Genomic DNA, 27319 nt, shown 5'->3' with positions numbered 1-27319 from the left:
GCCAACGAGTGGTTGGCTCCGGATCAGCGGGTGAAAAGCAATCCATTGAATAGTTGGTACAAACATTTAGTAGCGACTATAACCTCTGAAAGTAAGAGCTTCCATCATTCCCATAGGCAGACTGTTAGGCCAGGAGCCAGGGGTGGCTGCCTGGTAGGATCAGGAATACAGGCCGCTGAAAGGGGAATTTCACCAGGCAGTGAAAGGCGGCAGCACGAATGCTGGCCAGTTACATGCCCTCAAGTCTGATTATAAGAAATTGTTGAAGCAGAAGAGGCAGGAATACACATTGAGGCAATGGGCCAAATTGGAATTAGCCGTTGCATCCAAAGACCGCAAGATCTTTTTGAGTTTATTAGTCAAGGGCTTGGATACCCTGAAGGAAAACAAACTGGGTTCAATTTCTGATGATAGGGTGGTTGTCCATTGTTCTAGTATTTTGTTTGATGCAGGCACAGTGGAGGCAGCCACCAGCGCAGTGGGTAGCAGTAGCGTTATTGTCTTCACCATGAAGGAGATATTGGCACGTGTCAAGGCTCTTGCAGCAAGGAAGGCAGGTGGCCCGGACAGTATGTGGTCGGACTACTTAAAGTGGAGTCCTGACTGGTGGGCAAACTTTTTGGTAAAAACTTTTTAATGAAATCTCCAGTCATACCACTCTCTTGGGAAAAGGCTAAAATCATTCTGATTTCTAAGAAGGGTTCTACTCATGATCCCCAGTGCTACCGCACATCTCTTTGCTAGACATTTCGAGTAAATTGTTTAATAAACGTCTTAAAAGTAGAGTGGATAAGTGGGCAAGCACTAACAATGTCATAAACCACACCCAAGCAGGGTTCAGGAGTTGTTTCTCAACCATTGACCATTGCTTAATTTTAAATGTATTTATGGAGAAGTACTGCTCGCTGAGGGTGGGCAGGTTGTATATGGCCTTTGACTCGGTCAACAGGGAGGCCCTATGGCAGAAACTACAAGATATGAAGGTCCTACCAGAACTCCTGCATCTGATTTTAAAGAACCATATGAATACTGTAGCAGCAGTCCGGGGGAGCCATATGGCATATGGGAGGAGGGGGAACCACAGGGGAAGGAGAGCCACGAAGGAGTTCCCTACAATACAAAGCGTAAAACAGGGCTGTTCTTTGGCCCCACTTTTACTTTGACGATTTTAATCCTTTACTTTTAGGGAAAAAGTCAGCACGCCGTTTGTGGGGAAGATGCATTTCGCAACCTTGCTATATGAGACTGATACCGCTCTTCTAGATCAAACACAAGTAGGGCTGCAGCATAGCCTTGAGTATGCCGCCAAATATTTGAAGACTAAAACTGAAATTGAATATGAAAACATTTAATTGTGGTTTTTAGTAAAGGTATGAAAAAGTGAACTACTCCTGGTATCTAAATAGTGAAAACAAATCTAAATTGGTGAATTCATTCTGCCATATGGGACTAGTTTCCGAAAGTAGTGGGAAGTTGGTCAAACATCTGGAGTTGGTTAGTGTGAAAGCAAGGATTAGGCTGGGAGGCTTAACAAGATTCTACCATAACATTGGCGGGCAGCATGCTTGATAAGTGTTTAGAGGTGTCCAAGAGTAAGGTAGGGAGTGTGTAATGGTACAGCAGTGAATTATGGGGGCATTTAAACTGCAACAAGCTGGAGGTCATTCAAAACGGAACTTTGAAGAAGTTGACTAGCCTTGCACAGGGAACACCTAATTGCACTCTTCGATTAGAATTGGGGATTCCCAAATTTGCAACACAGGCCAAAATCAGGTTAGGACCCTTTTTTCTGAAAATACTGCCGGCTGAACCCAAGAATCCAAACATACAACATATTCTTGAGGAAATGGTAAAATCACACCATGCCAGATGTTCAGTTGGTTCTACGAAGGTTTTAAATTACTGTGGAAATGAAGAATTGAATTGGGGGACATGTTGAAATGTGCACGTTTGTCGGCCTTAGTGAGGACCAGGTGGAGGATGAGAGAGGAGCATACTCCCTGGGTTCTCTGAGCTTGTTTCTCCTCTGAGATAAAGTATTGAGGGGGGAAGAGGGCAGGTGCCAGTACAATTCCATCGCCCAATTGTTTCCGCCTAATTTTGATGATTCACCAAAATATGATCCCCCCTGAAGGCTCGTACTAATCAGGTAAAGGATGACCCGGTAGAATGATGCTATTGTGAGTCTGCAGTAAATGAGGCTCTGTGCCATTTTATGTTGATCTGTAAATGGTACTTGTATTTGCAGAGGGTTCTGTTATCGGCACTTGTTTTTACAAATGACATTCAGGATTGCGAGGGGGCATTGTACTTAATCCCGAATTGCTCCAATTTGGATTTTATCTATAAATTGTGTAATTATGTGAGACTGGCTATGATCTGGCTAATTTAACCTTTTTATTTTCTCGTTGAGGGGGTTGGTTTTGGTTTGTGGGGATGGGATGGTGGTTTGTCTTGATTCGTAATGGGACTGTTTTTGTATTTGTTTTATGTTTGATGTCTTTGGTTTAAAATGTTTGTATTTGTTAATGGAGAAATCCGAGCTAATAAAGTGATCTGGGAGCCAGAGGCCTCTGGCGTGAGATTGTCCTTGGTAAGCCCCCCAACCCTCCAGAGTGGCGTTCGTAGTGACAAGCCTGGTACGGAGGGATCTGGAAGGGGGCTCCTTGAGTGAGATGTGGCCGAAACTGACCACCATCGAAGAGCTTGACGGAATGTCTGAGGGTGATCTTGTCTGTCCATGTGCCTGTGACATACTGCCATCTGGCGTCCAGGAATTCCTGTCTAGGCCGCATTTGGATCCTGCAAAAGGGGACCAGATGGTTGCAGGAGGAAATCATGCCCAACACTGATTTGATAGACCGGACTGTTGCGATGAACGCTGTGGATAGTTGCTGAACCTTCCCCAGGATGGCTTTCACCCTCTCCTGCGAGGAGGGGTGGGGGGAGGGTCGCCAGACTAGTGATCGTGTTGAGCTGGGGACCCAGGAACAGTGCGTTCCGCGATGGCACCACACAGGACTTTGGATAATTGATGGAGAATCTGAGCCAAGAAAGAAGGTGCATGTTCTCTGTCGTGTGCTAGGTTGCCAGTGCATTGGAGCGGGTCCTGATGAGCCAATCGTCCAGGTAAGGGTAGACATGGATTTCCTTGAGACGTAGATTCACAGCAAACGGGGCAAGCATTTGGTGAATACCCTTGGAGCAGATTTCAGGCCAAAGGGAAGAGACTTCATTGATAATGCCACTCCTGTACGGCAACGCAGGAACCTCCGGTGTTTGAGATGAATGGGGGTTTGGAAGTATGCGTCTTCATGGCCAGGATTTGCCAGAAAAACCCCTTCCTCCAGTTGGTTTAGCGCATGCTCCAACATGACCACCCTGAAATTTTGGGACTTTAGGTACTTGTTTAGGCGTAGCAAGACTAGGATCGCTCGCCACCCTCCTTGCCACTTCTTTTCCAGAAAGTACACTCTGGAGCCCCGGAGATGCTGAGGGACCGGTTCTATTGCCACTTTTCATAACATGGCCTGAACCCTGTAGCAGCTGGGCCATGTGGAGTTCTTGACGAGTGAAAGGAGGACTGCGGGGCACCTGTCCTGAAATTATAAAGCGTGCCCCTGCTGAAGAACATCCATCACCCATTTGTCCATAGAAATCTTTCACCACTGATTGACAAAGTTCGATAGCAGGCCTCCAACTGGGGTGCAAAAGTGGGGCACATGTCCTTAGACAGTTCAGGCCCGCTTGGCTGTCTGTGTCCTGGATGGCGGATGATGTTGGCCTCCACTGCCATAAACCTGGGAGCTACCGCTGTAGGCTTCCTTTATAGTGGAGCTGGAAGGCTGATGGAGGTAGTCTACCTCTTGGATGGCCTGGAGACTCTTCCATTCAGGGAACAAAAGGATGACCTTCTCTGCCGCAGAGTCCCAAGAGAGCGTGCAGTCTCCGTATCTGTGTTGTTTGCCTGGAGTGTCATCCACTAACTTCCCAAGCACGTTGTCCTCATCAAAAGGCATGTCCACAACTTAGTCTGCGTGTCCGTGCAGAAATTCATGGCCTTTAGCCAACATTGGCATTGAAGAGCCACACCATTCCCCATCTGGCCGAACCCTTACTCCACTATGTCAAGCACGACCGTGATGGTGTGGTCTGAAGCCACCTCTCCTTCCTGGAATATGGCAGTCTTCAGCTTTTTTGTCATCAGGAAGGCAGTCCAGGATGGGCCCAAGCTTGTACCACAGCTCCCCATCATACCTAGACAGGATGGCGAGGGCATTGGTGGGCTTGATGGTGGAGGCTGCTGTGGCAATGCGCTTGTCAGCCACATCAAGATTGTTGCCTTCCTGGTCAGGATGCATCATAGGCGATGAGGGGCTTGATGATATCTTCCTGGCAGCAGCCAACACCACCGAATCCGGAGAAGGCTATGACTCGAGACACCTTGGGGCCAAATCCAGGACCCAGTACTACATCTCCAGCCTCTTGCGCTTCAATGGCGTGGTATTTGGAGCCTTGATGGCTGCAAGTTCATCTTCCCAAATGTCGTCCTACACCGGAGAGAGACACAATGGTTGTCTTTGCAACTCTCGCCGTTGAAAAAGAAAGCCATCCTCCTTCTCCTCCTCTGACACCAAATTGAAGAGCTTGGCTGCCTTCGAGATGGAGTGGAAGGAGCCAATCTCATCCGGAGGTGAAGCCTGGAGGGCTCGTTGACATCAGGAAGTTCCCCATCTGCGGGAAGGTAGTCATACTCATCTGAACACCAGAGGTGTCGGTGTCTGTTCTAGTATCTGTGTGAACTGACTCCTCCACCAATAGGAGGCAGCACCGGCCCAGGGATAAATGGTGCCCAACGGGGCAGCGTTGGCTGATCTCGAGAAGGGCTTGAAGTGCTCCTGGCCAGATCAGGAGTAGCAGGCAGTCGCTGCTGAATCACCTCACCAACCTATGCAAGGTGGTTAAAATGTCCAAGGACATTTTATTTATTGTATTTGTTGATACGCCCAAACCCTGAAGTATCATGGCGTAGGTTACTGAAAAGAAGGCATAGAATTCTGGTTACAGGTAGGTGAAACAGAATGCAGATTACATAAAGAATACATAATGGGTTAGAGATAACAGAAAAGATAGTTACTTATGAGGTTACATATATACACATACTAGAATAGTCACATTTGGTTACACTATATACAAGATCGGGTTTCGAAAGTCTTTGCGTCGAATGCTGGCCTCATAGGGTGGTTAACATTTATTAAATATCCAGAATTTTATGAGTTTCTTTAATGTGGGAAGGCTCGCTGCTGATACTGGTAGGGCGTGTATTCCATAATCTGGGGGCTGCAACGGTGAAGCAAGAATCTCTGGTTCTTGAGCTCTTGAAGCAAGGGACACATAATAGCTCTTGAAGCAAGGGACACAAAGTATCAGTGTTGGATCTAAGGAGCCTAGAGGGTGTTTTACGCATAAGGCAGGCGCTCAGGTAGGTGGGGGCATTTTGGGTGATACATTTATTAGTGATAGTGTTTTATGGAGGATTCTGGCTTGTATGGGGAGCCAATGACACTCACCTGGATTGAGAAATGTGATCACTTTTTCATTTTTCCTAGGGCTGCTCTGAGGGCCTTATTTTGTAATAGTTGTAGTTTGGTCAGATTTTTCTTGGTTGAGTCTAGCAGGAGTATGTTACAATAATCAACTTTAGACATGATGAGGGCTCTAGCAAGTGTGATGCAGTTTGATGTGGAGAGGAATTGACGACTGAGGGAAATTAGTTCAGCTGTGTAGGCAGTGGAAGAGGCTAGGGAATTGATGTGTTTAGTCATGGTGAGACTAAAGTCTAAATAGCCCCCCAAGGTTTTGACATGGTTGGAGATTGGAAGGGGGTGTCCTCTATGATAGAGGTATAGTCTTGGGGCAGTTTTTCCATTTGGGCTGGTGAACCAACAATAAGAATCTCGGTCTTTTCGCCATTGAGGCAAAGACTATTGGTAGCCATCCAATTCTGGATAAGGGAGTAGATTTTGTTTATGGTAATGGAGTCATGGTCTTTATTAACCGTGATTGGGATGAGTATCTGTGTATCATCAGCAAAGTTGGTGTAGATGACTCCCATGGCATCCAGCGCTGAGAATAACAGTTTAGTATAGGCATTATATAATGTGGGAGAGAGGCAGGCTCCTTGTGGTACACCTAGAGGGACTGGTATGGGGTCAGCTGCTGCATCACCTATGGCAACTCTGGACGTACGTTCGGATTGCGGTTGCATTTTGGGAGAATTGGAAGTTATTGGAGAGTGATGGGCATAGTTTATCGTGGTCCACTAAAGCAAAAGCAGCAGACAGATCAAGCAATAGGAGGATGCTAAGTAGGCCTGAGTGTCTAATGGAATCCATTAGATTTTTTATAATCAAGTAATGCTGTCTCTGTGCTATGTTCAGGCCGAAAGCCGGATTGTCTATCACCTAGTAAATGGTTATTCTCTCAGTGGGCTTGGACTTGATTATATGCAATCTTATCGATTATTTTAAGGAGGAAGAGGACTGTGGTGATGGGTCTGTAGTTGGTGGGGATGGTGGGATCTAGGGAGGTTTTTGCCAGAAGTGGTGTTATCCATGCTTCTTTGATGTCAGCTGGGACCGTGTTGGAACTAAAAGAGGCATTAATAAAATTGGTAATGATGGGGTTAGAGTTTGGGAGCAAGATTTAACTAATTTGGCGGGGAAGCTATCACCTTTGCAGAAGGAGGGTTTGAGAGAGGCGATCACTTTGCTTACATGATCCTGGGAGACAAGTGAGAAGTAAAACTAGGTGGTTGTATGAGAAGATTTAGTTTATGCAATAGGTACCAAATTCAAACTTTTGTTAAGTAGTTTTCTTTTAGAAGCAATTTTATCTTGAAGGGAGTTGATTGTAGAGGCTATAGCATTCTGAATGGTGGTACACCAGGCTTTGATAGCGGTGGCTGAGCTTGCGGGGGAAATAGGAGTTTCCAGTTCTCTCAGGGTGGAGAACAGTTCTCTGCTGTTGGATGCTGCCTTGGCAAAGCGTGTATTAAGAGTATTAGATTTGTGCGAGATAATTGCAAGTTTATATTTCTTAGTAAGTAATTGGAGTTCTTTTTTAGCTTCATCTGTGGAGTTTTTTCCTAATAAAATGCTCTAAGGCTCTTTTGTTTCTTCTTAGTTCTACGAGTTCATCATTAAACCAGTGGTTGCTGCGTTTAGGTAGTTTGGATTTCAGTGGGGCAGCTTCAACAATATTTGTTTTTAAACATGTACGATAGATATGGGCAATAGCACATGGATTGGTGGATGTTTTGGGTTGATCTTGTAATAATAGGGGTGAGTTTCTCTTGTGTGAGTTGGCGTGAGTTTCTTACTAGTATTGGGATGGGCGGTGAGGACGGAGCGTGTTGGGATTTGTTAGTCGATATATTAAATCGGATTAGAAAGTGGTCTGACCAGAAGGTGTTAATGGTGTTTTCCAGGGATACTTCAGTATTCAATGTTAGAATCCAATCAAGGATTCTCCCTTTGGTATGGGTAGGTGTATTCAAAATTTGTGCAAACTGCATATCTTGTAGCGCAGTGTGGAAGGCTGTGGCTTTATGATCCTGCGAGTCATTGAATCCTAGGTTTATGTCTCCTAAGAGTATGAATTTAGTTTTTGGTTTGAGCAGAGGAGTAATGAGATGTCAATATCTGGGTGATTAGCAGAGCTAGGTGCTCTTTAGAATAAGAGGAGGTTGATAGTGGTTTTGGGGTCGATGGTTCATTTGAGAGAAAGGAGTTCGTAGCCCTCTATTCGGTCATTACTGCTGATTCTGAGGTGAAGGGATGATTTGGCAATAATGGCTACTCCGCCTCCCAATGTATCTTGTCTGTCAGTTCTGAGTATGGTATAGCCAGGTGGGATAGCGAATGACAATAGCGGACCTGAAGCTGGGTGAAGCCATGTTTCGGTTAATGCTATAAAATCTAGATGGTGTTCCCGGATGAGGTCTGGTACTTCAGTGGCATGTGCGCCTAGTGAGCACACTTTTAATAGTGCTCCTTTAAAGTGATTGTTGGGAGAGGCGTTATACGAGTCAGGCATGAGGGTTGGGCTAACAGGAGATATATTGGCAGGTGACCGTGCCATAGGCTGACGGTATAGTGAATTGGTAGGGGCTACAGCTAAAGTAGGTTTTTGTGATGTGGCGGTGATTAGCTTGGGTGTCTTATTAATAGTGGTGCGGGCAGAGGTGGGTGGCGATTTGTTCTGGTTACCAAGTGTGGGGAGGAGCTGGTGTGTGCGCGGACGGACAGTCTGAGCTTCCTGGTGGCTATTTTGATAGGAAGTGTGGATGGAAGATTGTGGAGCTACGGTCTGGACATGAACCTTGGTGCAGGTACAGGTGGTGAAGCCGGAACAGGAGCTAGGCTCAGGCCATTTGGAGGGGCTGGTAGGGCTCATGGGATGGAGATCCCTCATGAGGCAGGGGTCCCTGCCCCCCCCTTCCTTCCTAGTCTGCATACAAATCTTCAGGCAGATCCTCTTCAAAACAGGTGTAGATATGTAGTGGTGATCTCCTGGGGATCCCATAGGGGCCAGAGGACCAGTCTGGGCAGAACTCCAGAGCAGGAGGCAAGGCTCTCCCCCAATGGGATGCCTTTGGAAAAAAAGGCTGAGACAAAAGCAAGCGAGATACGAATGGGCGCTGGCACCGACGACAGTGGTCTAAGAGGCAGAGAGATGATGTGCGAGCATGTAGTCATGAAGTTGGTCATTTTCTCTGACTTTGCAGATGGGGTGGTCGTCGCTGAAGAGGTTGTTGACAGTGTGAAGCGCCTGGTCGGTCGACAGGCCTCTCAAAGAGCCGCTGTTTTTATGTTTGGATGGTGTCAGCTACTTCCTCACAGAGGCAACCCACCAGCCACCAGGCTAACCGTCGACTAAGTCGGTGACTGGGATTGACCCCGTCCAGGACTTGGTCCTGCAGCCGCAGAGACTATAGACAATGCTGATGGAGCGCTGGATTTTCTACTTCCTCAAAGCACCTGTACCTCTTCTTGTCAGAGGGAGTGCACTCAAAGTACCAGTCGGCCTAGATGAGGCATGACTGTGCCCTGAGGCCACGTCAGAGGCCATCCCCCTCCTTGATCCATGTCACAAAACGCAGGTGGCGATCCCTCATGGTCTTCGAGGAAAAGGATTAGCAGATGTTGCACCCGTTCGTGTCATGGACAGGGTGAACACAAAGGCACTTGAGGTGCCAGTCCTCGATCTTCAGGCCGCAGGGTTCAAAGGTCCTGAAGAGGCTCTTCTTCGTAGCATCAGCCATCGTCGAGATGTAGGCCCAAGCCTGGGCCTGTTGGCGCCATGGTTTGATGATCCAACGATGGTCAGAGGATTTTCGCTGAAAATGGGTCTCTGCTGCCAGTAGTCACCATGTGACGGTAGACTGAGAATAGATGGAAGATTTCTCCGAAAAATTTAAAAAAAACTAAAAACCTACAATTTGTGGAGTGTAGCAGGCTTCTCCGAACACTAGAAAAGAAACATGCAGTAAAAATCTGAAGATGGCCACCAGAGGTGGATCTTAGGAGGACCAGTGTCATTGGCTGGGGGCAGTATGACCCAACGCACACTGACAGGCTATAGAGGAGCCCAAGCAGTTTTGAGTTTAAAGCAAAGCTGCTTTCTTTTCACCGAGGATTCCCAGCCTAACGACGGGGAATATTCATGAGCACCTGAATCCTTGCAAGACCCCATGCTGGAGAAATCAGGAAGCCCAGAATAGACCTCCAGGAGCAAAAAACACAAACTGGGGATGTGCACAAAATAATGCACTCAGCCTGTATGGCCAAATGAGTTTGTAAATGGCAAAAACGGCAGAAACTGCAGGGATACTCCTTCAGCAGGTAGGCAGACCTGCTTCTTCGAAGATGTAGATAAAAACAGCTAGAGGATGAGAGACAGGGACTAAGCAGGGCTTTAAGTAATACTTCAAAAAGGCCACCCACTAGTCACTAGAGGCTGGGGGCAAAGGGTTTGGTGACCAACCAAATTGGTTGGTCAGTAGGACTGCAACATAGCCTAGACCAACACCTCAGAAATGAGAGGCAAGTCACAAACGCACACACTAGCTTATACCAGTTTAAACCAAAATGGAGGCTTCCCTGTGGGGTCACAAAGTGTCCACTGGTTAGATGGTTCATTGTAAGCATTTCTTGTGTTTACCATGAACAAAAGGAGCTCCAAAATACAAAATGGCCGAGAGCAGGATTTAAAAACCCACGTTGGTGCCCCAATGGCTACCAAAAAGGCATATTGTTGTACCAATGCTGTAAAATGGCTTGCACACCTTGGGAAGCCAAACCTGAAGGACAGCTGCCACAAAACGACTTCCTCAAACCAATGTAGGGTGGTAAAATCATCCTAGGGCAACAATGAGGTGCCTGCGGCACACCTGAGACTGAGCCCCTTGAGGGAGTCCCAATACCATAAATAATGTAAAAAGGGTTGTAATCACAAAGCCTGGCCAAAAAAACAGTCAGTGATCCGAAAAGAAAAAGGAAAAAATAAAGTTATGGTGTTCTTAACATGTGGCCCAATAATTCCCAAAATTTTTAATTCTGTCTTAACACAACAGTTTTGGAATCGTCTGGAGAGCCATTACATGCCTGACAAACATTTCTGGTTCAGATTGCTTCTCAGGTTAATTTTAGGTATGTGGGAGCAATGCATTCCCTAAAAAGAGAGCATCAAATGCCCACTGACTCTTCAATGTGCTTTTGGGCTGCTCTGTCTCCTCAGGCGAGGGTGCAACAAACCTGTTGAGATACACACTGGGCCGCTGGTAACACATGATCTGAGATTTACACTGCACTGTTTCAAAAATACTAGTAGGCACCCCCATTTCCAAAGGGGCACAGGAAAGTTATACAAGGTGCAAACATGCAGGTTTTACAAAGACTCATACTGCAAAAATTAAAACAGGTTTGTTCCCAGTTAACAAGTGTAGCTGTATTGTGTTCTGTATTTACTAAAAGTAGGTCAATGGATTTAAACAGAGAATAAAAGTCCCTATAATCACTTTCATGATGATCGCAGCCCATGAGAACTACACATGCATATTCACTTGGCCACTGACCTTTCCCTATGTAGATCGGTCACCTTTGTTCCAGTCAGCTCTGCAAGTTCTTCTACAGACCCAATGCAAACAACCTGCAAAAAAATAAAACTATTTACATTTCTCATAACATGCTAATATCTTACAAAGATTTGTCTGAGATTTTTCACACATTATGTGAGGGGAAAAACATTTGTCTCTGGCTTCCAAAGACTGACTATGAATCTCTCAACACCTAGCGAGCTAGTTCTAGTTATTCACACACACATTCCTAAATACATGCTGAAAATATGTTCCACCAGTGTATATGGTGATTTTGCTGCCCAATAGTAGCTGTGTGAACTATACACGTAGCAGTGTGAAGATTTGCTCCGATTTACATTAGATTGCCACCAAGAACAACCGTTGAGACGTGGCGATTGGAAGTGTAACAGTGCTGAGCGGGTAAGCAGCTGCTGGCTCAAGTGAAATACTCCCTGAAAAAAAAGGCTTAAAACAGGAAAACGTCTGTAGAAAACAGTTAAGCCGGTTCTCTCAATGCAGCTACAGTTCCAGACATCAGTCAAGTGGGCCTTATCTAAATGCTACTCTCACAAAGGTTTAGAAATACCTCCCAAATTGAATCGCAGAATGTTCATTATCATACACCAACACCTGGAAATTAGAGAGACTAACATTTAGAGGACCTGCAGTGTTTCTACAAAAGAAAGCCCCAAACTTTTACTGGTAAACGTGAAAAAGTAGTAAGGTTTATACTTGAACGAACGCGGAGAGCAATGGTAGAGAGTAAAGATCACTCACAAGGAAGAACAAGTACACTATTGTCAACTGAAGATGAAGGGGAAAACTATAGATTATGTGTGTTTTGTTAACAAATATACTGTGCCATGAGCTAGGAAGCTAAAATCCATGTTATGAACAATTTTAGTTTTTTTCTATTTGTTTGAACCTTCCCTGACTTTTGGAAGTCAGGGAAGCTTTTTTGCTTTATATGATAGGTTATTTATAACGCGCTTAATACCCAGAGGTTTCTAAGCGCGGACCCAGGGATCGAACCTGTGTTGCTCCGTGTCGTCTTGTTTCCAAGACGAGCACGCTGAGCTATCCTCCTGGGACAACTTGACTTGCTAAGCTCATTTCTATTAGGAGCACAGATTATTCCCTATGGGTACCACTGCAGGAGAATTGTAAAGTGCTTTATTTATTTTTCCTGCACACATCTTCTATAAAGTGCAGTAGTGGTAGGAAAGATTCTCTTCTGCACCTCTTACGTCGAATCCCCTTTCCTCCATACTGTATGGGCGTCCCTCGCGAGGGACGGAAGACTGAACCTTTCACCAGAAAAATCTTCCCCTTTAAATTTAGAGGCGCGCAGGGGGGCGGCCCTGAGAGCATGCGCTCGCCTGACTCCGCCCACCAACGCCATTCCTTTTTTCCGCGTTGACTGGAACGGGCCGAATTCACTAGCGCTCCTGGTTTTGGCTTCGGCCATTTAATTCCATAAGCGGATACTTCTCTTCTGTCTTCTTATCATTCAGGTACTCGGTCCTCAGGCATCACGCGCCTCCCCGGCTATTAGGCAGAATTATATGCAGCCGGGGAGGCGCGTGATGCCTGAGGACCGAGTACCTGAATGATAAGAAGACAGAAGAGAAGTATCCGCGTATGGAATTACATGGCCTTACGCTTTGGGAACACCACGCACAATTAAGACTACAAGTGACAGTACAAATTCACCTTTGGTACAAGCCTGTACTACACAGTTAAAGTGGCAGCAACGGCTGAGCAGCCAGACTTATCTCAAGAGTAAGGGAACCGTATCAAATAGTTACACAAAGGACAGCAATTACTATGATTCAGGCAAACACAGACTCAAGGTTTCCAAGTAAAAGAATATACATGTATTTACTTTTTAGTTATATAACATTTCAAGTAAATCAGTTTCAAAAATCACACTCTTAATACACCACTCCACTTCCAGACAAGTTAAGCTCACAAAATGAAGTGGGAGCAAAATGGCACTCCAGAATTTTAAAAAGGGAGGGAAAGACAAAGTTAGGCAGAAATTAAACCACACCAACAGGCAATAGAGCAAGAGGAACTACAGTGATAGAATCAAGTAGAAAAGGCTTAAGGCCAAAGTCAATAGGTCAATTTCGATCAGAGGAGGGGTCCTGGCTTGAAGTTTGGGCGGTCAGTCCCGCCAGCTCAGGGGAATAAGATTCCTGGAGGATCTTCTCTGTCGTCGGGTTTTGAAGATTCGGACCTGCAGCAGGGCTTCACCGGGCGGTTCAGTCGTTGTAGGGGTCCTCTTCAGTCAGCTCCTCGTTGGTTCTTTCGTTCCAGTGGCAACTCCGCCTGTCCAATCCCAGAGACCTGCTTTTTATGCAGTTTTCCCCCATTCATACAGCCTGGCCGTCAATCACACAACAGGGTGGCTGTCCTGGCAACGACAGTCACCCAGCCAATCAAACAGGAGTACGACTTGGGTTACCAAGGGAACCCATGGCAGGGGTCCTAAGACCCCTCCCTCACATCCTGCCTACCCAGACTTTCAAGCACCTTAAGGAGGGCTTCTGTGCAGAAGCATGCGAAAAAACGGCAAACAAAGGAATCAACCCCGGTTTGGCGCGCAGTTAAAAACACGAGAAAGACTTTTACAAAAAGAAATGGCGAATAAACCCAGCCGGAGACAAATTAAAATATATTAGGACAAGCGGGTTTATGTTCGAGGCTAATATAATAGCCTAAAACAATACCATGGTTATTTAAGATAACTGTGGTAGAAACAATAGGGTAGTTACCACTGCCACCAGCCAAGTCTTGATGAAAAGGGAGCGAAACAGTGCTCCAAGAGAAACAGAGAAAAAGGGATAAGAATTAACCCTTTCCAATACTCCATGTAAGATGGGGTGTATTGGGGTCTGTGGTTTAAAGAGACTACATAAAGTTAATGGCAACTTTACATGTTTCTGGGAGACACAGTCCCAGAAAAATGGAGTCATTGGGAAGCCTGAAAGACAACCCTGTGTCACTGCACTGAAGGTGCTGTGTAAGACACAAAAATGATGCCCATGGAGTAGGTGAGGCTCCAGAGCCCAAGATCACACAAATGGTAAAAATGCACACAGAAAAACGCATGTAAGAGTGGGGACAAAGGCTCACACTCTTACCAGGTGAAAAAAATAAACTCTAGAAATCCAGCAAAGCTGCCGAGGGACTCATTAGGTAAGGGAAATTAGCCATTTGGAGCATTCTTCCCCAACACCGGCGCATGTCGACTTCTACAGGGTTCAGCAGGTGTCCATCCTGCAGCTGGCTCTTTTCAACTTCAGACCCACCCCCCCCCCCCCACACCCTCTGCCTACGTTGTCTTGGCCCCGACCACGGCTGGCATGCTAGTACTGCGTGTAAGGCGCTTTCCTCAAGGTCTCTGAAGACAGACTAGCCAGGTGGAGGGAGCTCTTCGAGAGATCAGGACCGGAAGGACAATCATCAATCTAGGCCCAAGGTAGGGCCACTCTTTTCCAGAGCACCTTGCAAGGGAGACTCCTTCCAAGTACTCGCCCGCGCGGGAGGAACCGCTCAGGTTCTCGTACCAAGGCCAAACAACTACCAGCCAGTAGGCCGAGGGGTCAGTGGATCCTCCCGGGGACATTGCAAAGGGACAGGAAGGTTCTTTTACCGGGTCTTCACCGAGGGCCCACGCCCTAGTATCGACATGTCCGAGGGAGCTCCCATACGCAGTACTATCGGAAGATCCGCCGAGGGCGAAACGCCTACCAGGTCACGGCCTGAAATACCAGGATTACTCCTGAGGGGCAACACCCTAGTACCGGCACATGTACCAAGGCTAGTCCAGCTACCGGCCTCATGGACGAGGGGTCTCCGGATCCTTCCGGTGTCAGTGCTGAGGGGCTGCAAGGTTCTTTTACAGGAGTTACTCCCGAGGGGCAACGCCCTAGTACTGGCATCATATCCGGGGGCGCCTTCATGCAGCACTACCGGCAGCTCTACCGAGGGCAATACGCCTTCCAGGTCACGGCTTGAGGTGCTGTATAGGCCTTTTGTTCCAACACCAAGCGTCTTGGACGGGGCCTGTTTCAGCGAGCCAGGCCCCACGAGTTTGGCAGGTAGCACACAGCTAGTCAAAATGGCCAGAATGGCCAAAATGGCGCTCATCCGATACCCACTCTTGCTGAGCCAGTGGAGAAGAGAGACAAAAGGTGGGACTGATGTCAGCCAGGTGCGTGGCCTGCAGATTATCTATCTGCAGCGCAGGGCAGGTTTCCCCTGCACCCCAGGCAGTGTGCGCCCTGGCCCCAGCAGCCCTTGGACACTCCGTTAATATCACCTGCCACCTCTCTAACCTCCGAAGACAGGTTCTTCGAAAGGTTCAATGGGCTGCTGCGAACTCCCCAGATGGGGGCCATCCTCCAGGATGCCATCTGGGACATGCTCCCTCAGGTCACCCCACCGGCACCCAGTCATTCCACTGATGGCTCCGGTGGCACAGGCCCCAGTCCAGACACTGCTGCCCCAGCCGGCTCCTCCGATTCTGGCTTCCCTGCCTCCCACAGTACAGGCAGTTCCACATCCGCCACCGGCTCCGGTCTCTACTTCGCAGTCCACGGCGCCCAGCACACCACCAGCTCCGGACCCCCGAGCTTGACAGAAACAGACAAGGAGGAGGACCCCGATACGCCATCTTCAGCCAGGGCCTTCCACAAACATCTTGCAGGTTTGGCAGAATATTTGGGCCTTCCTCAGCCCCGAGGTAGAGCAGCCTTAGGAAGAGGTCTTATCTGACGTCCTCACCCTCAGACACCCTGCCAAAATGGGGATCTCTTTACAGAAAGACATAGTTGCCCTGGCCAAGAAGGGGTGGCTCAAGCCACACTCGGCCCAAGCCACAATCGGCGCCTCAACACCAAGTACAGGCAGATGGAGGGGGACACACTCTTGCTTTCAGCGCATCCTCAACCGCACTCTTCTGTGATAGCTGTAGCGTCGCTCTATTCCAAGCCTCAGTCGTCCTCGGCCACCTCATCCTCGAAGCTGCTAGGCAAGGAGAAGATCTTGGAGGCCTACGGGAGGAAGCTCCATGTTGGCAGCCGCTAACCAAGGGCTTTGGCAGGAAAATGCGAACTTCCTCCTAGAACTTTCGGCAGAGAGCCAAGCGCGCTTCAAGGCGAGACTAGGAGAACCCAGGCTGGAAGCGCAGGACATCATGGGGTCCACAGTGGCCCACATCGATACCTCTGCCCAGGCCTTCTGCATAGCCACGGAGAAGGACAGCCTGGCTACGGGATACCAAGTTTAATCCTGATGTCCAGGAACGCACATTGGACCTTCCCTTCGAGGCAGTGACCTCTTCCACTTCACCACAGATCGGGGATTAGATAAAAAAAAAAAGAACAGCTGCCAAACCACAAAGTCTTTATCTAATCTTACAAAGGCCACACCCAAGGCCTCACCCAGCCCAGCCGCAGCAAATCTCCGACAAGGGGGAGGCGTTTGGCGGGTTCCAAGGCTTCCAAGAACGGAGGTCCAGACAACCGGACCGTTCTCTGAGTCAGCATCGAGGGAACAAAAAAGGTGGTGGGGGGGGGCAAGGGTTTTTTCCAATCCCCCTCCTCTGCAACAGCCTCAGAGGGGAAAAAAGGCATGACACGGCCCTTCCGTTCCACGTGTCTCCAGGAGAGTTGGGGGGGTGGGGGTGTGGGTGGGACTGGGGACAGGCTTGTCTTTCACGTGCAATTTTGGCACCAGAATATTTCAGACCCCTGGATCCTCTCTGTAGTCTCCACGGGGTACCGCCTATCGGTACCTTCCTCTCCTCCCTACTCCCCCACAGATTGCGACAGCAACTCTGCTGGCTGAGATCCGGTCGCTCATCGAGAGCCGGGCTGTGAAAGAAGTCCCAATTCCAGGACTTTCACCATACAGAAGAACCACCAGGCTGTCCGGAGAGTTGTGTTGGACCTTTCCACCCTCAATCTCTCCCTCCCTCTGCAAACATTCAAGATGATTACACCAGCTCTTATAGCAAAAACACTGGACAGGGGGAGACTGGATGTGCTCCCTGGATCTGAAGGACGCTTACCTACACATCCCGATTTGGCACCTGCATCGTTCCTGAGGGATCATGGGCTTCCATTTCCAAAACAAGGTGCTACCCTTCGGCCTCAACTTGGCTCCCAAGGTATTTACCAGGTTGATTAATGCAGTGGCAGCCGTCCTCAGGGCCCAGGGCCACGACGTCTACCCATACCTGGACTGGCTCGTCCAGGCCACCTATCCGGAAGTGGTTCAGCATACTGCCTCCGCCCTGATGAACACACTCCACGACCTGGGGTTCACCATCAATCCGAAAAAGTCTCAACTCCAAATTACTGGCAAATTTAGGAATCTTATTCTGGTTGTCTCCTGGAGGATAAGTGGGCATTGATTTACAATCATAAAGAATCAGTCTGAGAGACCAGGGTTGTCTCCCATGAGACAAACTGCTCTGGACGGCAGGAGCTGCTCCAGCCAAGACTGCCATACTTCATATTGAGAAGCAAGGCTTCATGCATCTGAGTTTTTATTTTAAGCAGTGCGCTTTGCAATGTAAGGGGGGGGGGGGGGGAAGCATTGGGCTTGCCATTTTAAACAGTAGTGTAGTTATGTTGGATATACGCAAGTAGGATTTTTATTCATCCGGCCGGTATTAGTGAAAGAGCCAGGCTTTTAGCGTTTTGCAGAAATGTAGGAAGGTAGGGGTATTTCAAGCCTCTGCCAGGATTGAGTTCCAGAAACCTGGGCACTGCCAGTTTCTTAGGATATTGCCACCATCGGTTAGTGACCCTTGTATGCCTGGCCATCCCTTAATCAGAAACTTGGGCACTGCCAGTTTCTCAGGATCTTGCCATGTTTGGAGTTCCAGGTCCCTCGGAGGACAAGATTGCGTCCATCAAGAGAGCTACAGCTCACTTCGTCTCCAGGCCTGTGACCTCGGCCTGGTGGTACCACAAACCTAATGGGGCTTATGGCAATAAAAGACTCAGGAGGCGGAGATTACAGTTGCACTTTGCATCCTCATGGAGCCAGGAGAAGGGCTCCCAAGAGCCAGTCAACATTCTGCCCTTTCTCCCCTCGGACCGCCACTTGGGGTCCGCAGATTTCAACCTGAGGCAGGGCAAGCCCTTGCGGCAGCCGGCCCCTCAGGTCACAGTTACTAAGGACTTGAAGGTCATATTGTTGGCTCTCAAGGCCTTCTTCCTTCTTATCGAGGGGAAGACAGTGCTTATCTAGACAGACCACTCCACCAGCATGCACTATGTAAACAAGCAGGGGGGGGGCACCAGATCCCCCTCCACTGTGCAACCTAGCAATCGGCCTGTGGGAATAGGCTCTGGAGAATGACATTTACCTCAGGGCTGTCCACCTCCCGGGGGAATCCAACCTGAAAGCGGACATGCTCAGCAGACTGGGGACCGACAATTCCGAGTGCCAATTGAACAATCTGGTACTAAGGGAGATCTTCCTCAGGTGGGGACATCACCGGGAGGATCTTTTTGCCTCCTGGGACAAAAGGAAATGCCAACAGTTCACCTCCTGCAGGGGCAGGGTTCCAGCTCCCTGGGCGATGCATTCCAGGACCAATGGAACGGCATGACAGCATATGCCTTCCAGCCCACAGGGACTAGTCACAGGGTGATCTGCAAGATAAAGGAATTTCAGCACCTCAGCATCATTTTGATAGCTACCTGGTGGCCGGCCAGACCGTTGTTCTCTGGGCTCCTCAGCCTGTCGGACAGACCACCCTCTCAGTACCACTGCTGGACCCAGCTCCTCTCCTGGCCCACCAGGGGGACAGGGTACTCCACCCTGCTCCTCACAAGCTAGCCCTCGCAGCATGGCTCCTGAGCATGTCAAACTGAAACGCTTAAACCAATTTCAGGCTAACCTAGAGATCATCCAGGGTGCTAGAAGCAAGGCTACTAAGAGCCAATATAAGAGCAAATGGTCAAGCGACATCCGGCGGGCCTCCAAAGGCTTTACACGCCTATAAAGAAGCCACACCTGGCGTGGGACCTTAATGTTGTGTTGGGCGCCTCGGTGCACAACCCTTTTGAGCCTATTTCGTCGGCGGACATCAGGCTGGTCACCATAAAGACAGCTCTGCTTGTGAGCCTCTCCTCAGCTCGCAGAGTCAGCAAGATCCAGGCTCTGGTGGCATAAGAACCCTACACCACCTTTCACAGGGACAAGGTCGTCCTGCAGACACACTTTGTTTTCCTACTCAAGGTGACCACCTCCTCCCATCTCAATGAGGAAATGCGGACACCTTGTTTGTCACTTTCGGTGTGTCAAGGCCCGGTTATTCAATGAGGGGATGATTGCGGCCATCAAGGAGGCCTATGAGGGGCAGCACAAACCAGTGCCAGCTAACATACATGTCCATGCGGTGAGAACCAAAGCCACGGCCATCGCGTTACAATGGCATGTGCCGTGGCAGGGCGGCAACCTGGGCCACCTCTTCAGCTTTCTGTAAACACTTCTTTTGGGACGCCGCCTCTAGGTCAGAGGCGGCATTCAGGCAGGCGGTTCTAAGAAACCTGTGTTCTTAAGAAGGGGCAACTCTCCACCCTGGGGCTACATTCAGTTGTAATCGCCCATACAGTATGGAGGAAAGGGGACGAGTAATTAACAGTTACTCACCCTATTGACTATTGTAATCTTGGTCTATAGTCCCCTTTCACTCATACGTCCCACCATCCTCCCCCCTAATACTGGTGTCATTAGGTAATGCCCATCATTGTCGACGCGTCAATGGGGACTGAGGAGTGGCACTGGTGGGCTGAGTCAGGCGAGCACGCCTCTAAATTTAAAGGGGAAGAAGATTTTTTCTGGTGAAAAGAGTTCCGTCTCCTGTCCCTTGTGAGGGACGCCCATACAGTATAGAGGAAAGGGGACTATGGACTAAGAGTATGTTAGTCACTACAGTGACCAACTTATTTCTCGTTCATTGATTTCAATGAAACACCCTTCTTTTTGTACCTGACTTTTTTGAACGGAACGAAAGCCTTCAGCCTTCAGCCTCCCTTCCCCTTTCCGTTTGCTCATTGTTATGATGAAATGGACTAGTCCCTCAGATGGTCAGTACTGAGAAACTACGTTTCTTTGCAATTCTTGTATTTTGGAAATAGCGGATACTTTGGTGCAGAAGAACTCCCACTTCCTGTTCACACTGGAAGCAAAGCAGTCCACTTTAGGAGTCCTCCAAAAGAGAATTAATTAGGCTTTTTTTTTTTTTTTTTTTTTTTTTTACCCTCCATAACTTCCTGCCAAAGAATATCCTCCATAACTTCCTGGCAAAGCTACCATTCATAGGAGGCCGAAGTGTGCCTGCTCACGGCTTCCACTGAGACGTTTTATCCTTCGGCTAGCTGGGCTGCCGTCAAAGAGACTGTTCTTCAGAGCCCAGAACCAGAGTCGCACTGCTTCTTTGCACAGAGGTAAATACCCCACATCACCTTGCTCGTATTTGGTAATGCATGGCCATTGTGTTGTCTATCAGAACCACAGTCTTGCGTTTCACAGAGGGGAAAAAAGCGACCAGGGTCACACTGCTTGCCCCTAGCTTCAGCAAGTGTATGTGTTCCAGAGCCTATGCAGGAGACCAGTTTGCACAGAGTCAGATCTGACAAGTGAGCACCCCCAACCAGTCAGAACATGGCCACTGTCACCTGGGTTCAAGGTTGACAAAACCATGTGCCTCTCAGCAAGTTGTCCCATATGGTCCACCACGCAAGATCCTGAGTCACCTATTCTGAGACGTGTAAAAGGTCCGACATGTGGCACTGAACTGCGACCATTGGCAAAGGATTAGCCACTGAAGTGATGTACAGCTTAGCGCCCGGCACCAATAGGATGCAGGTGGCCACGAGGCCCAGAAGACGCAGGAAAGCCTTGGCTGAGACCTGCTCCTGGCATTGGAGGGCATGGGCCACCCGAAAGATGTTGGGCACTCGGTCCTCTGGCAGGAAAGCCCTAAAAATGGGAATGTCCAAGACTGCTCTAGTAAATTGGAGACTGGGAAGGAAAAATCTGAAGACAGATGTAAGAAGAAAGCTGTTCAAACAGTAAGTATTTTAGTTGTAGAAAGGTTCCAGGGACTTCAGAGAAGACACACAGGGATTCCAGCAATGGGCCTGGGTGAACCTGGATGAGATGACTCATATCACATACATCACCCCTAAAGCTTCAAAGGAATCACAAAAAGGTTTAAGGTAAATAATAACCCAGCCAACCCAGTACCTCAGCAACGAAGTAGAGTTTGCAGCTGGACGTCTTCGGGATCTGCAGCCAAAAACCTGGTCGATGAAATCATTGTCCTGAAGACAGACACAAAAGGGGAATTTGCAGCAGGGATCAACAGGGAAGACTCCAGGCAGGGGTTTCTTCACAGCTGGATGCAGCTCTGTGGTTTTGGTGCCCTTTTCAGGCGCCAGAAGACTGAATATCGCTGGTTCGATTCTCATCACGAATCCGGTACAGCACTCTGGTGAGGCGACTTTAGGACTCAAATCAAGTCTCTGGAGGTTCAGAAGGAAGCCAACAAAGTTTCAGCGCGATTCGGAAGACTGTTCACCGCGTAATGGCTCGAGGTGCCATGGTATTGCAGCACACCAAGGTTGCAGCACGCAGCACGCCAAGGGATGGGTCAAAATTCAAGTCTTCTGGAGTCTAGTGGGTCTCAGGCTCTGGGCGGCGGTCATCCTTTTCGGGATCCCCAGGTCGCATGGAAGGAAGGGTAACAGAAGCTCTGGTTACACAGCAGGCTCTCTAATCACTGGAAATCACTATGGCAGCTTCATATTCGGTTTCAGCTCCAGTGGTCGACTTGTCAGCAGCGTTCAGGTTCGGGTACTTAACAGGAACTACAGCACAACTTTACAGAGTGTGCGCTTTCAGGCAAGGAGAAAGACAAAGGACTCTAGAGTTTTAGACTTCTCACTCGCTGCCTGCCTTCTCAGACACTCTGGAGCCTGGGCGGGGAATCCAAAAGATTACTGTTGAAGACAAAACTTCCACCTAGGACAGCAGGGGAAGACCTCAAACAGCAAGCACACAAGAAATGGCGAAAAAAGAAGCAGCCCACCCTTTTTAATAGAATGGTGGCTCTTCTGTGCATTACCAAGGCTGAACAGCCTGCGAGTAATAAAGACAAAGTCAAAGGTAAAACCACTACCACCAGCCATTCAAATGTTACCAGGTAAGAAAGGGGATACACTGTATCCCCCAGCACTCCACATTAGGTGTGGGGTGCTGGCTCAGTTATGATATGATATGGCATTTATAACACACCTATACACAAGTGTTTCAAGGCGCGACGAGGCAAGGGAGGGGGAAACAGGGAACACAGACAGCGATCCTACTAAGCCAGGTGACATTGAGATCGCGCCTACTAGGCCAGGTGACATTGAGATTAACATAATGTTAAGGGGATGAAAGAGAATGAAAAGGGGAGACCAAAGGGGCAACCCAGCCTAAGCCCAAAAGTTAAACCAAACTATAACTTCAACCATACACTATGGAGAGATATAGAAAATCGTAAAGTTAAGGATCTAAGGAAAAGCAATTACAATCCAGATTACTGCTCAAAGCTGCTCAAAACTGTTAGATGACATGGCTGAGTAAACGTGTAAAAAGTCTGTGCTCCATTAGTTTGACAAATTAATTGAAAATGGCTTTTAAAAGGTCAGTCACACAGCTTTCTTCAATATCTTGAACAAGCTAAATCTGTATGACACCATCATAATGCCAATTGCGGCTGCTGGTCATTTCCTGAAGTGATGTGGACAATTCATGTTAAGAACTGATGGTGGATTCATGAATAATACACTGGCATATGTATCCATACAAGAATGCCACCCCTCACGCCCTTTCACATTCATAGTATTCATTTTTGGTGACACCAGGTATTGCTTTGCTTTAATGACTCTGAATTTGACTTGTCATACCACCTGAGCAGCCACTCCCATCCGATCAGTCAGCTACCATAAGTTGAAATACTGGTTTAGCACATGAATCACAAAGATCAATACATTGAGTACCACTGATTTGAGTTATGAGAACATCCATTATTACAATGTTTAGGATCAGGAGGAATCTAGTATAGAGCACTGCATTCAAATATATATCTCCAAAACATGTGGAACGTTAAACCTACTAGAGAAATTAGGTGGCCAAAATTCTAAGAAGTTCAGTCTCAAGCACCAAATATACAATTATTTGAGTGGGTAACTACACAAAACTCTACATAGAGAGGTAAGGGATGAGCCTCAAGAGACGTCCACTTATCACAATCCAAAGTAGAGGGTAGGATTTTCCACTCAACATTTAGCACTGCTCACAAGGAGGGAAACACTGTAGGAGCAGATTACGCAAAGCAAACCAATCATCTCCTGACCCAGTCGGAAGGTCGGGTGCTTCACCCGAACCCGGAATCCCTCAACCTATATGCATGGCTCTTGAGAGAATGAGGTATGACGATTAGGACCTCTCTGGGGATGTACTAAAGGCGGCAAGCAGCCGTCTGAGCTCTATGAATGGATACAGGGAGTGCGAGATTGACCCTCTCTCTTGCCCCATCACTTAAGTGATTGGAGTTCCTTCTGTCTTTGGCCTCAGCAGGCCTTCAGGTTACCACAGTCAAAGGCTATTTTTTTTAAATAAGCACTAGCTGCGTTTTTTTTCTAAGTTTTCCGGGCTGGAGGAAACAACGCGGTTGTGTTGGAAAACGCTGCGGTTTTTCTTTCCGAGTTTCTCAGGCTCCTCCGAGCCGGAAAGCGACCGCAAACAAATACGTTTTTAAAGCTGCGGTTTTATTTCTAAGTTTTCCAGGCTCCTCCAGCCCGGAAAACTTAGAAAATAAAAACGCAGCTAGTGCTTATTCTAAAAAAATAAATAAATAGCACTTATCGAGATTCAGCTGCAGCTTTCCTGCTCTGGTCTCCGGTCCCCGTCCTCCGCCTACAGCACTAATGAAGGGAAAGCCACCCAGCGGTAGCTTTTGTTTACTACAGCTGGCTGGCTTTTCCTTCATTAGTGCCGCAAAAGCAAAAGCCAGCACAGGAGGGCTTCCATTTCACAAAATGGATTCACCCATGTGCTTGCTTTTGCGAATTTTGGGCTTGAATAGCTCAAAATTTTACATAGGAAGTTTTAAAACAGAATGCTAGTATTTTTATGTTGCCTATCTATTTTTTAAATACATTTTTTTACTAGACCATCCCTTTAATCAGCAACCAGCAGGCGAAGCCGGCCCAACTTATCAATGCCCACAAAATAAGGCTCATTTCCTGTCCCGAGCCTGTCCAGAACTGCCAGAGGCTAAGGCCAGGAACTCTGCCCGTTTCCTCTCACTCAAACTTTTAAAATCTTTGAGCCTGGGTCACCTACCCACACCTAGCCACCCACCTGGTAAGCGACTTACTTGCGCACGAACTTTTGCGCTTATGACATACCTGACATTTCTGTTGTTCAGCATAACGAAACTAGACTTGGCTTCGTGCCGATCCATGCCTTCTGCGCTGCCCACTGTACACAGCCCGCTGCCTATGCATTTTATCCATCTTGTGCATAATTACATCATGCCCACTACTTTATGCCCGTTAACACTGCACCGTTCCCTGCCCGATCACTGTTGTTGCCCCCACTGTACTACGAAGCACGCTTAGCACTCGCTGCCGGAGTGTTCAGGTTCATTGTGTTCAGATTCTCACGGTGAAACAGTTTATCGGAGCGCTGTTACCTTTGCCCCCCCGCCCACTTCCTGCCTCGCACAGCCTCTGAGTCCTATCTCTGCTCAGTGCGCCCAACCTATTAAAGCATGCCGGTTTCTCCCAGCACCCACTCCCAACCAGCAATGCTAGTTGAGCCGTTACGCCTAGCACTAACAGCTACTACCTTCAGGCTTAAATCCGTCTGACATTTCTCTCTCTTCCTTGTTGACACTGCACCAATCCAATTTATCCTACCGGATTGAGGCTACCTTTGTTGCTATGAGTGTCTTCTCATTAGACTTATTTGCTTGATGTTACCCAGGCTGGTATGTACGCTACCTTAGAACTGCTGTTCGTGCTTACTTGCATGTATTATTGTGCCCTTAGTCTGTTCACCTAGCTGAGACCAGAATGTCTTTTGGATTATAGTAGACATTCCAAGACCATTGGTCGAACTTATTTGCACATGCACCTTGCAATATTCTCTGCCTGTGTTAACTTTGCATTACTCATTTTGGCCCCCTCTGTACTCTGCATTGTTATTATCTCACTATGTTTATGCTGCACCACATTTTAGGCTGATCTCCCTAGCTACTTTAAAAGATAATATCCCTGGCTTGGATACTTCCTCATCACTGCAGCGCTCTACCCGTTCAACCGACCCCCACTGAGACACCTAATTTCATTATGTTGTAATCAGCCAACCACACAGATTATAATATGCCATTAAATCAGAGAGAACCCACTCCTATTCCAGCCTTGCCCCGTGCCCTGCTGCATAGCATCAGCACCTCGTCGACATCCACAACATTTCCCACCAATCCCTACTTGAACTCCCCAGCCCTTTGGCTGGAACACTTTGCCGCCAAACCCAACCCCAATCAACCATGCGCCTTGTACGTTAGGAACTCCAGACTCCCTCGCACAGCCCATCACCAACACAAAATCAATATTACAATGAAATCATGACCATCTCCAGCCAGCTCCAGCCCTCTGCCTACTGGAACCAAAAAAAAAATAAAATCACCCCCTTAATCAACTCCAACCTTATTACAAGTACTTCCCACACCCCTGAAGAAACCTTAAGGGTGCCTTGATCAATGCTATGTCCCTCCCTGCACATGCGCTCGTCATCGCTGATCTGATCACAATGCAAGATCTAGATTTCCTTGCCACACCATCAGACTTGGTTACATGGAGCCTCTGGATCTCTACTCTCTTGCCATTCCCAGTGGATACGCCATCATTAGATGCAGCCGCAATTTTAAATCAATCAAAAGGTGGCGGTGTCGCCTTTATTCACAAAAGCTCCATTGGCCTCAGGGTCATTCCCAACCAACAGATTCCCTCGGCAGAGTTACTGTTGGTCAAACTATCTATTTCACACAACCAAACGGCCACCCTGCCACTCATCTACAGACCACCTTTGCCGATGACATTACTTCCATCCTAGCAGACAAAACTAAGATTAAATCTCAAATGATCCTACTAGGGGACTTTAACCTTGGTTTCCAAGACCCCAACGACCTTAAAGCACTGGACATTGCCAGTACACTAACCGACTTAGGCTTCTCCCATTGCATCTGTGAACCTACCTATAACAAGGGGAGAACACTTGACTGGCTAGTCGATTTAAACTGCAGCAACAATGTAGAGTCAACCCTACCATGCGCTTGGTCTGACCATCATACAATCATCTTCAACAACAAAGCAACAAAGCTGCGCCAGACAGGACATTGCTCCTTCAATTTGCACAAGAAACAAAGGGGACAAAACATGCGAAAAATTGCTCCCTATCATCCTACCTATTCTAAACAAGGTCTCACTGTCATGCACCGACCCCACTGTCCTAGTTGATACTTTAAACCATACTATGGTCAAAGCGATGAATTCCATTGCCCCCATCAAATACAGGAAACCCAAACCATGTACACACCTTCATTCGTGGTTCACACCACACTTGAGAGTGCTACGCAAAGAAAAACTAAACTCAGAAGCCCGTTGGAAAAGTCATCCCTCTGAAGCCAACAAGGACAGTCATTTTAGCAACCCTTAATTATAAAGAGGCCATCTTCCAAGTTCAAAAAGATACGTATAATAAGCACATCCTGCAAGCGGAATCCAATACCAAGGAGCTTTTCAAAATAGTGAACAAACTCGAATCTCCTTCAACCCCTCCTGACACCTGTAGTAAAGACAGCACTTGGTGTGCTAATATTCAAAAAGCGCTTCGACAAAATATCCACACTCCAAAACAAAATCTATGACACAAAAAACAGCCCGAGGATTGACCCGCAGCTCAACTTTCCCACTGGCAAAACCATACCCATCACTCAGCCATAAACCCTTCAGCTTCTCACCACTAACTATCATAGAGGTTGAAAGCCTCCTCAGCAAACTCAAACCCTCCAACTGCCAGGGCGACACA

The 27319-nt window shown here is 47.8% G+C and overlaps 1 protein-coding gene across 1 annotated transcript in view; it reads right to left on the bottom strand.

The window, feature by feature from the left end:
* Window positions 1–27319, bottom strand: part of IARS1 (isoleucyl-tRNA synthetase 1) — a 2025584-nt gene that overhangs the window by 1229210 nt on the left and 769055 nt on the right. The window contains exon 15 of the mRNA XM_069643896.1: window positions 11138–11211. Coding sequence (XP_069499997.1) covers window positions 11138–11211 — 74 coding nt within the window. The remainder of the gene's footprint in view (window positions 1–11137; window positions 11212–27319) is intronic.

This window comes from Ambystoma mexicanum, chromosome 2p (assembly GCF_040938575.1).
Source record: "Ambystoma mexicanum isolate Mex_15411 chromosome 2p, UKY_AmexF1_1, whole genome shotgun sequence".
NCBI classification, from domain to species: domain Eukaryota; kingdom Metazoa; phylum Chordata; class Amphibia; order Caudata; family Ambystomatidae; genus Ambystoma; species Ambystoma mexicanum.
The sequence above is the reverse complement of the archived record's forward strand: the minus strand, read 5'-3'. Positions and strand labels throughout refer to the sequence as shown.